We start from the raw sequence: 11,579 nt of genomic DNA, 5'->3' as shown, positions 1-11,579 counted from the left end.
TCCCCTTTCTCCTTTAAATTAAAAAAAAATAATAAAATTAAAGTTTTATGTTAGGTTTCATAGTATTAAAAGTGCTTTTCCTTGTTGGGTGCTACAGTGCTGCAGCTGCCTGTCCTGCAGTGCAAGTGTGGTCTCCATGCTGTAACATGAGGCGTGTGTGGTCCCCATGCTGCCGTACAAGGTGCGCGTGGTCTCTGCACCATCGTGTAAAGTGTGTGTGGTCCCTGCACTGTCATATAAAGTGTGTGTGGTCCCTGCACTGTTGTGTAAAGTGTGTATGGTCCCTGCACCATCATGTAATGTCTTCGTGGTCCCTGCACCGTTGTGTAACTTGTTCGTGGTCCCCACACCATCGTGTAAGGTGTGCGTGGTCCCTGCACTGTCGTGTAAAGTGTGTGCAGTTCCTGCACCATTGTGTAAGGTGTGCGTTGTCCCTGCACCGTTGTGTAATGTGTTCATGGTCCCTGCACCATCGTTCAAGGTGCGCGTGGTCCCTGCACCGCCGTGCAAGAAGTACAAGACAGCAGCAGCCTCTCACGACACCAATTCTTGCACAGACATGGGGAAACGCACGAAAGCTGCTGTAAAAGCCTCCCAGCGCGGGCCGGGCTCATCGCAGGGTCGGGTTGAGGCAGGGCAGGCAGGCGCAGCAGGCGCAGAGGCTGAGCGCGGCCGTCAGCAGGGCCGAGAGCCGTGATGGCCGCTGGTACTTGAAGGCTTTCTTCACCTCGCCACCGGTCTGGGCGACGTAGTCGAGGGTGCGCAGGACGTGGTGCTCCACACTGTCGGCGGCCCCGTGCCGCTCGGCCAGCAGCCCCTCCAGCTGCAGGAAGAGCCCGCGCAGCTCCGCCATCTGCGCTTCCAGGTCGAGGAGCTGCCGTTGGCGCACCTGGGCCGCGGCCAGCTGCTGTTTGGCCTTCACCTCCTCCAGCTCCCGGCCCACGATGCGGGGGGCTTCGGGGCTCTCAGCCAGGTGGTCCAGGTCCTCATCCCCCAGGTCGATGCCTGCCAGCTCCGCCTGCCTCTCGATTTGCTCCTTCAGCCGCTGCCGGTAGCAGCTCTCCCGGGCATAATGGCGGGCGAGGACGGCGCGGTAGCGCCGCAGCAGCAGCCACAGTTGGGTCTGGCGGACGCGGAGGCCCGCTCGCCCCGTCCCCCCCTCCAGCGCTGGCGGCAGGGCGGCCAACTGGGGCTGCAGGGTCACGGCCTCCTGGGCAAAGGCAGCTCTGGCGGCGTCGAGCCCCTGCTTCTCGCGGGCAACGCTCTCCCGGGAGGTGCAGCACAGCACCGTCTGCTGCGCCCTGTCGATGACCTCGGAGAGCTGCTCCAGCCGGTCCAGTGTCCGCCACAGCTCGGCCGCCTCCCGCAGAGCCTGACCGACAGGGCTGGCATCATCCCTGACGAACGCCGGGTTGTCAAAGCACAGGGTGTCCTCATGCGGGTCCCCCTCGGCCGCCGCTCGCTGCCGCAGCTCTGCCAGCCGGTCCCTCATGTTCCGCACCGGTTGCCGGCACCATCTGTGGGTCCAGCAGCACATCAGCCCAGGGAGGGGAGGTGCGAGGCTGCAGCTCCCTGCGTCAGCTGGAGCTGTTAAAACCTTCCCTTCCCAGTCCCTGAGCAAATATTGATGGAGGCGGGCAGGTTGGCCTGCGTCAGCTGCCGGGCCAGACCCCAGCGCCGGCGGGAGGGGAAAAGGGTTTCGGTGAGAGGCAGAGCAGGAGGAAGGTGGCCTGGGGCGGGAGGGCTGCCAGCACCGCCGGCGTCTGCGTCACCAGAGAGGCTCTCCTGGCTCAGCCGCTGATCCTCTGTGGCGTAAAACAAAGGGCTTTTATTCACCGAGAAACCCCAAAGTTCAGGGGACAGAGGAGGGGGCTGCCCGCCCGGTGCTCCCCCAGCCTCCCCTCCTGCCGCAGGGCCCCAGGGTAGCACCTCTGTCCTGCACCCCAAGAAAGGGCTTCAAAGGAGGGAAGGGCATGGACACACACACACACGCTGCTGTCTGCCTCCGACCTCTTAACGTGCCTCGAACAGCAGCTCCCGACGAGGATAGAACAACTGAAGGGAAGAGTACCCTATTTCAGGGCTTATTTTGAAGTTAAAAGTTGGGATGGAGGCAAAGTTTGGCTCCCCCTGTCCCACCGACGGCACCGGCAGCGCCCTGCACACGTGAAGCAGCTGATGGGTGGATGGAGGAGGGTGATCCCAGGCTGGAAAGGAGCCTTGGGATGACCCAGCCGTCCTGCACATCAGGGCAAGGTAGTATTTAGTCCACACTCTGCTGAAATGCATAAAAATCACAATTTATTTCTGAAACAGTGTGCAAAAGTTATCATTTAAAAATAATACTTCTATAAAATGCATTTCCAAAGCGCATTGGAAGAGTAATTGAATTGTTCTCTACCACATTATCATATACTGAATTATTACATCATATATTGAATTATTATATCATATCAAATTATTATATCTTATAGAATCATATATTTTATAATATCTATTATCATATATGACCTAAACATATGATGATATGAAGTATGTAACATCTATGATATAATATCTACGGGAGTGACAGCGAAGGGTGGTTTTATGGAGGTAAAGCAGCTCTGAAGAGAGCGTCATTTCTTCTCTCTAATGCCGGTTGATGGATGTACATAGCGGGGGGGCTTCAGCATCTCTGCAATACGAGTTTAATTTTGTTCACTGTAAGCAACAAGGCCAAGGAAAAAAAAGCTCTTCTGTTCCCTGGGCCTGGAGTACGAGTGTTGCATTAAAAAGAAGATATTCATTCACATCTGAAAGGAATGGCCATTGGGCCTGTTTGAATCAGTGCAGCAAAATGAAACTTCAATTAAATCAGGAGATTAATGAGGGGAAAAGGCAAAATATTGTGAGAGCAATACATGGCGAGATGGGCCCAAGAGCGAGCTGAATGGCAAAGAACAGGTTAACCATGGGGAGGCTTATCCTTACTTGAACACCTTTAATAGCAATTTTTGAGTATTAAAGCCTGACGGGATGCCGGGGCTCTGTGCACCTGGTGACAGTCCCCAGCCCCTCCCCGCTCGTGTTTGGGCCAGCGCCAGGTCAGCCTTATCCACTTCACTGTTGAACCGCTTGCAGGTGACAGTCAGCAGCTGCCTCAGCCAGGCCTGGAGGCCCCTGGGCCCACTGGCCACCCCTCAGCTTGCGCTGGCCACCACGCCAAGGCAGCTCTGAGCCAAAGTCCCGGCTGCGGGTGCTGCTCGCGTAGCTAGAAAAGCCCTGTTTAAAAAATATTATCGCTGCTATTTAACAAGAGGGCAAGAACAACGATGAAAAAGTAGTTTTTTGTTTAGCATTAAATACCCCTTAAAAATAGGTACGACCTCCTCCTCCAGCTGAATGTCACCGCCTGAACCAACCTGGCCCCCGCGCTGGCAGGAGGGACCTCACCCAGAAATCTCCTCCTCCTCCTCACCCGCTCTGGTGCTGCTTGGGGAGGCTCTGCACAGACCTATCGCCCCCGACAGCACTTCTCACAGTTTCCCAAGAAAGCATTAGCTGTCCCTCTCCTTTTCCCCAGGAAGATGGTATTTTGGAGCCAGGTCGGACGATAATTTGGGTGGCAGACCCCCAGCGAGTCCTCGCCCTTGGCCAAGGTGAGGGTCTCCAACATCTCCTGCTCAAGATGTGCACAGTTTATAAAAGTTTCTATATCCAGTTTATAAAAGTTTCCTTTTTTTATAAATATAAAATTATCCAGTTGAATCAAAAAGTTATTTTCTTTTTATGTTGAAAACTCAGATTAGCTTTTTTGGTCTTTTTAATGTCTAAACTATTTAGGAAGTAATGCAAAACCAAAGTAAGAGTTTATCTTTTTTTTATTAAGACAATCCCACAGCTGGAAAATGAAACATCCTAGATTACATAAGTGACTTCAAAAAAACTCTAGAAAAAAATCTTTACAAATTTACATTTGTACAATACAAAAACTAACAGCTCATTGCATATAAATATTACATTTGGTCTGCCAACAAGTGGCATCAAAATCCCTGAAGTATTCATTTAAAGGGACCTGAGATAGCAGATGTGAAGATATGGGCATAAATATCACCTGAAAAAAAAAAAAAATCAATATAGAAAGTAGACATAATTCTAATAGTTTTGTGCATTTTTGGAGTATTTTAAATCATCCAGAACATGAACTGTAGAGCCTAAATCACGTGAATTTTCTCACTCCAACATCAACTGATATTTCTAAATGAAGTCTGCTATAATGACTCATGGAGGAATAAATAGCCTGTATTAGTATTTCTACAGAAAAACAATCATCAGACTTTGATTTCTGAAGATACCCAAGCAGCCACCACTCTCCGAGGAGGCATTTTTAGGAAGAAAAACGGAGGATTTTGATTTTCTCTGCCCAAGAGCGGTGCGGCCGCGAGGCATGCGGGAACACCAACCCCTCCTGCGAGCACTCAGGCCGCTGGAGCAGCTCCTCTCGCCATCCTGCCTGCTTCTCACAGAGCCAGAAATCAGGAAGATATGCAGCGCTTGCCAATTAAAAAAAGCCAAAAACTGAGAAACTGCTCCTAATTGTCCACCGGTTTCAATATTTTTCCAAAGAGTTACACATTTGTCAGTTCCCAAACGTGGCTGCGGTTATCTGCCAGGAGCATTAACTCACAAGTGCAGCACTAAGCTGCTCGGTTTTACTTTAAATTCTCACAAACTCTTATCAGGTACCCACATCCATGCACATAAATGTATTTAAGCACCATTTTCATAATACTAGAGTTAAGGCTGTGACAGCAATTCCACTGGAAATCTAATTTTTCAGGGATTCATAGCACAGTTGTGTAAGTTTGCTGTGGGCTGAACATGACATATTAAAAATGTACAAGCTTCCAACAGGTCTTTGCATTTCTAATACTAAAAAAGACAACTTTTAGACTAAATTTTGCAGGCTGTTACTTACTGTACAGGAGGGTTTTTTTTTTTTTTCAATGTGTAAACCTCTGATATACTAATATTTGAAAATTATCTATCGCACATGCGCAGTAATTTTCTATAATACATACTTGTAAGAACACAATGACAGCTCCCTACAATACTAAATATAGATTTATCCTTGGATTGTTAACTGCTCCTTCAGTCTATCATGTAAATAATTAGCATTTTATAAAACTTTGCATGATGGTTTAAAAAAAATTAAAAAAAAATTAATCAAGCAATGTGAACACACAAATACATTTTTAAAACATTGAATTCATGACACAGACCAACAAAAGCGCAGGACACCCCGAGTCAGGGCTGACAAGATATCCTTAAACCTACAGCTATTCAGTTTTCCCTGTCATTCACCGCTCAGATTAAAGATGAAATTTTAATCAAGTTCTTATCAAAAATTAGTGATTTAAACTTATTTTCTCAAGTTAATACTGTGAGATTTTGAACGGTTGTCGAAAACATTCCAGAGACACTCAGGAGCTGCCTTTTCAAATGCTTGACAAGGTTCATCTTGCTGTTTGCAGTCAAGAGAGCCTCCAAACATTGTCAAAAGCAATACATCGTACTTAGTCTTTCCACATCTTTTAAATCACTTGAAAACTCTCTTCACTGTGCACCTGGTGTCAGTTCTTTTCAGTGCTCTATGTACTACACAGTCTTTCCGCTTTTGTGCAGGAGAAGCAGCTGAGGTGGACATTTACGAAAACATTCAGGGAAAATTAAAACACACAACAGGATGCACAATTTTAAGCAGTCAAAAATCCTCCATAAATTATTTCTTCATGATTATATTTAGCTTGTTTATCTGCAGGGTGGGGTTGGATTGGGGTAAGGGGGGTGGCCTCTGCTTAGTTTATGGAGGAAGGAGTGATAGAAAGAGAGAGAGGAGTGATAAAACCGCCCAGATCCATCTAACTTCAAGCACCAACATAAGAGTTTCACGGATTATTTAAAAGACAAGTATCTCGTGAGGCTGGAAGCCGACGATTTCTACAAGCGTTACGTTAGCTACAATTCACATAGCAAGGGGGGGGGGGGAAGGAGTAATTCAGTAGACACGGAGCCCACATGTTAGGGGATACCGGGTGCAATTAAGTGTTGTTTTATGTAGCTGTGTGTAAAGCAGCGCAACGGCTGCCCCGTCTGACCTGGCAGCATTTCCACTCGGGGTATGGGTGGGCACAGAGCAGCCCAGAAACCAGCCCATAAACTTTCCATCTTCATTAAATCCGCCCCCAGCAATTTGGGAATGCTGCTAGTAAAGTAAGGCAGATATAAAAAAATATGGAAAGTCTTGGGGTAAAAAGAGACATAAAAAGAATTAAAATTTATAGTCTAGCTGAAATACAATTCATCAAGATATCATAAGTTTCCAAAAGCATATCCTAAATAACCTACGGGGGCAATAAAGGGAAGCTAAAGAGAGGTGGAGCATGGCAAAAAGAAAATCGAAAGGTGATAAAGAAAATAAAAAGCAGGTGAAGTTTGGGCTGAACTAAGACAACAGCACATCACTTCTGCCCAATGAGCTTCTCCATTCACACCCTGGCTGGGAGGAAACGGGAGCGGGGCAGAGCGAGATCTGTGGCCAGGAGACAGCTGAGAACAGGCGCACCCGGGACCTTCAGCCCATCTCACAGAGGATGGAGCGCGTGGGGCTAACGCTCTGCTGCCAGTAAAGCCCCTCCGGGCATGGGCACGGTTTTTCAAGGGGTCTCCAAACACCCTCAAGCGCCCCGGTAACTCGGGAGAGGGATCTGCACATCTAGAGAAAACTCGGAAGCACTGATGAAGCCCGAGAATTAATCCTCCAGCAGCAGAGGAACCCCCGGCCTGCCTGCATGCCTTGTTAGCCTTCAGGGATCCGATACATAATCAGACCCTCAAACCCTTTTCTTAAGCAGAGTTCTGGAGTTTTTTGTTAAAAGTGCAAGGAGAGAGACTACGGTCCTGACTCTGCAACCCACCGGGCAGCACGGCCTCGGCAGCTTCAGGAGATGCTGGCTGGGCGCCCAGGGTTTGGATCAGGGAGCGAGACGGTACAAGGTTTAAATCATTTTACTGCTTCTGCTGCACCTGTTGGGTTGATATGAAGTTTTCTGCAGCCGTAAGTGGCTCCTGATACGATCTGGGTTTTGAGAGAAAGTGTCCAAGTTACTACGAAATGATAATTATCCCACAGAACGAGGCTATGAGAAATCAATTGCCTAACTCAGAGAAAGAATCCAGATACAAAACCAAGTAAAAATAACATCTCTAAAACCAAGTTATTTCTTTCATGCTTATAAAAGGTTCTCATGCACAAAAAAGCTGCTTTTTTTTTTTTTTACAATAAGCAATAATTCTGTTGTTCTAGCACACCCTGCTGTCTAGCTCTTAATCATGTAACACATTTGATTAATACTTACGCCACAGCAAAGTGATGCTTCACTGTTATCTTCACAGTACTTCATTACATAGAAAAGATACATTTAAGAACATATTTAATATTATTCTAATTGCTGCTAAAATACACAAACTTATAAAATGATTTCTCTGGAATCCGCGTGTTTTATCTCTCCCCAACCCCTACACAAAATAAATAAGTAAGTGGATCTTCGGCCAGTCAGAAATATAGGAAAAGCATTTCTTTTGCATTTCAAGATTTTCAGGCTTTAGAACAGAAACCATAGTGTTTACATTAGCTCAACAGGACTGATCTAAAAAGGGTATGATTCTGACTATGAACTGATGCATACATGCTATTTCTGGTTACCATATGTAGAAGGACCAATCAGTCAAAGAAATAATACATTTCTTATAAATATATATGTGTGTATATATATACATATATATGAGAGAGATGATAGGACACGTGTTTATATTTTAAAGCCCAATACAGAACTAGGAGAGCCTCTGCACCCTTTTTTTCCCCCATCAAAACACAACTGAATCAAGTCCAGAAATGGATTATGGCCGATTCAAAACACTCTTTAAAAAATTAAAAGTGTGATTTTGTACTGTACCATAAACTCATATTAATGCTCTGAGCAATTTAGGATATACTCTCCTCCATCACAAAACTAAACCTCTGCATTTTTTCAAGTCATTTTGCATCTAACTAGAATTTTTGGAAAGCGAGATAAAATAGCTAGTGCTTAATATAGAAAGTCAAAAATTAAATTCCTTCTGCATCTGAGAATATACATGGGTCACTCTTTGCTGCCTGAGGTTTTCCAGAATTATTGACCAAGCTGTGCACAGAAGAACTTAAGGATATTGGATGAAAGTTTATAAAAAAAAAAAAAAAAAGAAATCTTGAAAAACTCCATCAAAATTTTCTAATCTCTTTTTTCATTTGTTCTCTGTGTGTAATCTAACCTGCTCTCTTAACCAAGCTAGAGCTGTCAGGTTCGTTTAGACAACGGGAAAAAATTGAAGTCACTACGAAGTAAGAGGCTGCTCACCTCCAGCTCAGCCCACGCCAAACACCCCTTTCTGTTCACCGAGGAGCAAGACTACAAACGTCGTCACGTACTGTACTACCACTACCAAAATGATTTCTGTTTTCAAGTTAGCATTTCTCAGGATAACAAGAGTACAGTGCACCAGGAAATCTCTTCTGGAAGCTGGAGATACAAGAGCCCGTCTGGAGGACGTGAGCGGGAGCTCAGCCGTGCTGCCAGCCACCCGCGGTACCCCAGCTCCGCTCAGCTCCCTCATCACCTTCCAGGGGCAAATTAAACCAAATGCAGATTTGCACCGAGCAAGTGGCAGCAGAAATGTGTGGGAGACAGTCGGCCTATCTGCACAAACCAACCACCATCTGCTGAAAACATTATGCTTCTGAAAACTCTGATGATTACTTAGATTTGTTTTCATCGTGTCAACATAACGAAGAAACCGTTACTCTACACCTTCGCGAGCAATTCCATCCCTCTACGCTCCTTCTTGCCTCTTCTTCAACACGTACTGAATAATAGCATCTATTTTCTTTTAAGTTTCCAGTAGTTGTAAATAGAGGTAGCTGAGCTACAATTAAAAATCATGTTATGCTTTGAAGAGGAGGAACCTTTCAAATGTTGAAGTTACCCCTTAGCTGCACAATCTCTATTAATACTATAAAAATATGAGCGGACAAAAAGAAAATAGATGCAAGTAACTTTTGCATTTGGCACCTTTTGTCTAGATATTCATACTTCTCAAGTATTCTCTTTTTAATAAAGTTAATGCACACATAGGACACACCACATCAAAGGTTTGCTACATATTTACAAGGCACCAACCCTTTGTCACTTTTTACATGAATAAAGAACCGATAGAAAGCACATCAGGACCCCCGTAACTGTAGTATAGACATACTTCAGTTCAGCACAATTCATGAACGTTTGGCCTGGGAAGATTAAAATAATCCAGATCCTTCTTACAATATAGAAACTGTAAACATTTTATAGCTGCCTTTAGGATTGGTGTATTGTGCAAAAGTTATAATTATTACTGTGTATAAGGATTTATGGCAGAAACCACATAAAAACTCTGTAAGAAGGTGCTATTTCTATAATACAAAAACAAAACAAGGGAGAGAAGTCATAATCATGACTCAGAATGTCATGTTCTTATTGAGAAGCTGGAAGCCTCTTTAATGTGATGAACTTGTAGTGTGTGGGGGAGAATTTCTGTAATTTAAGGCCTAATGAATAAGGCTTGTTTTGACCAATGAAGTGTGGCGATCTGAAGTTTTAAAACAAATGCAAACTGACATAATGGAAAAGCACCACTGTGAAACGTGAGTGGAGTCCCCGCACAACTTGCTTGGTAGATTTTCTGGTAAAATCCCTGCAGTAGAAGGCCATTGAAGTTCTTTTAAAATTGTTCCAAAGTTTTTCATCTGTCAATAATTCCATCCCATGAGATGGCTGACCCTGGCTTTTTCTGTCATTTTCCGCACCCTGCCTGACCTGGAAGTACCAAGGTTCAAAGGATCCTCGGTGTGCACAAAATTGTCATTATCAGAATCGTCATTGTACAAGACAGTTCTCCTGCCCTCGTTCCTTGTTTTGATTCGAGGCGGTCTGCTGAATCGCCCTCCAAACACGTTTTCACCAAACTGTCCTCCAAACAGATTTTCGAATTCATCGTCTGTAATTCGGGCACGTTTTGCTCTGGTGGCTCCTCGTGAGGCTCCTCTGCCTCCCCGGCCTCTTCTTCCTCCCCTGCCGCCACCTCTTCCTCTGCCACAGCCTCTTCCGCCTCTACCACCTCTTCCCCCTCTACTCCATCTGCCCCACCTCCCCCATCTACCTCTCCTCCCTGTCCCTCTGCCCTGCCAATTCCGTTTCCCACCGGTGATTTTTCTTTTGAGTTTTCTTTTGGGTTTTTTGGATTGCACAACTTTGCTGTAGTCATGGTCTCCATCAATGTAATCCTGGTCTGTTCTAGATGTTGATTCAGAGTCTGAATCGGAACCACTTCTGCTTTCAGAACTTGAACTGGATCCCGATTCCCCACTTTCTGATGAAGATAAACGAGATTTTTCCTTTAACTCTCTCTTCTTCTTCTCCTCTTCCTCCACCTCCTCCAAATGCTCATCTTCTTCTGATGCACTTATTAACTTCCTCTTGACTCCTGTCCGTGGTTCTCTGCCATCGCCATTTGTAAGTGGTCCATCAGGAGAGTGATCTAAGCAAACACAGAATAACCCTGTTGGTTATCACCATCACACCCGAGCCAAATAGGATACAAAAAGTGGAATTCTCCTCATCTGCCTCTGTGCTCTGGGGATGATCCAGCTCTGAGCTACTCACCACAGATGACCTTTACGTGCTGTGGAGACAAACAAGGTGCTCTAAGGGGAAAACTCATCAGAGAAAGTAAACACAGTTCATCTTATCTGGAGGCAAGGACTGCAAACTCTCTTGACAAAGAGTTCAAGCGAAGATCCAGTCAATAAAAGGAGCCCAGAGTGACTAGGTTAGACACAAACATCTAACATTTCGTCAGGTGAATCCTACCTAGGATGCCAAGGCAGAAAAAACTCTAAAATCCATTTCAAACCCACATACATTAAAACAACACTCTGCAAGCAGTATTTCTTCCCCGTCAAATGCAAGTTCACAGAAGGCTTAGTCCAGGCAACGCTTGCGGCAAGCACAATTTTGAAACAGTAAATAACACAAAAACCTCACTAGGATTGCTGAACACCTTAACTTAAAAATATATAAAGTATCTGGCTGGCTGGGGACCCAGAATACTACATGTTTTCAGAGTTACAAGTCTGACAATGAAGATTAAATATCTTCTTTAACATGGGATACAAAAAGCTCACCTGCCCTGCTACAGCACAGCAGTATGGACTCGACAAAGGCTTCAGGGTTTCAGTTGATGCTCATTCAACGCCCACCTCAGTGGCAAGTCTGGTTACCACATCCCAGATACCACAGTTTTCACACAGTGTTTCCCTTCTAATCACGACAACTTATAGTCTTGATTATGATAAAAATATTTAAATTTTTTAAAACTTTTTTTTCATCTTTGGTTTCAACTTGATTAATAAAAGGACAAGGTTTTGGGGTGGGGATTCTTCTGGTTTGCTTTGCTTTTTGTAACTCCTG

General features: G+C 45.3%; 1 protein-coding gene across 3 annotated transcripts in view; it reads right to left on the bottom strand.

Moving 5' to 3' along the window:
* Positions 1-3,842: 3,842 nt before the first annotated feature.
* BRWD3 (bromodomain and WD repeat domain containing 3) overlaps positions 3,843-11,579 on the bottom strand; it is a 61,654-nt gene continuing 53,917 nt past the window's right edge. For all 3 annotated transcript variants that reach the window (XM_074834822.1, XM_074834821.1, XM_074834823.1), the window contains one exon: positions 3,843-10,647. In XM_074834822.1, coding sequence (XP_074690923.1) covers positions 9,860-10,647 — 788 coding nt within the window. In that variant the 3' untranslated portion in view covers positions 3,843-9,859. The remainder of the gene's footprint in view (positions 10,648-11,579) is intronic.

This window comes from Strix aluco, chromosome 10 (genome assembly GCF_031877795.1).
Source record: "Strix aluco isolate bStrAlu1 chromosome 10, bStrAlu1.hap1, whole genome shotgun sequence".
NCBI lineage: Eukaryota > Metazoa > Chordata > Aves > Strigiformes > Strigidae > Strix > Strix aluco.
Note: the sequence above shows the minus strand (reverse complement) of the source record. Positions and strands in the feature narration are given on the sequence as shown.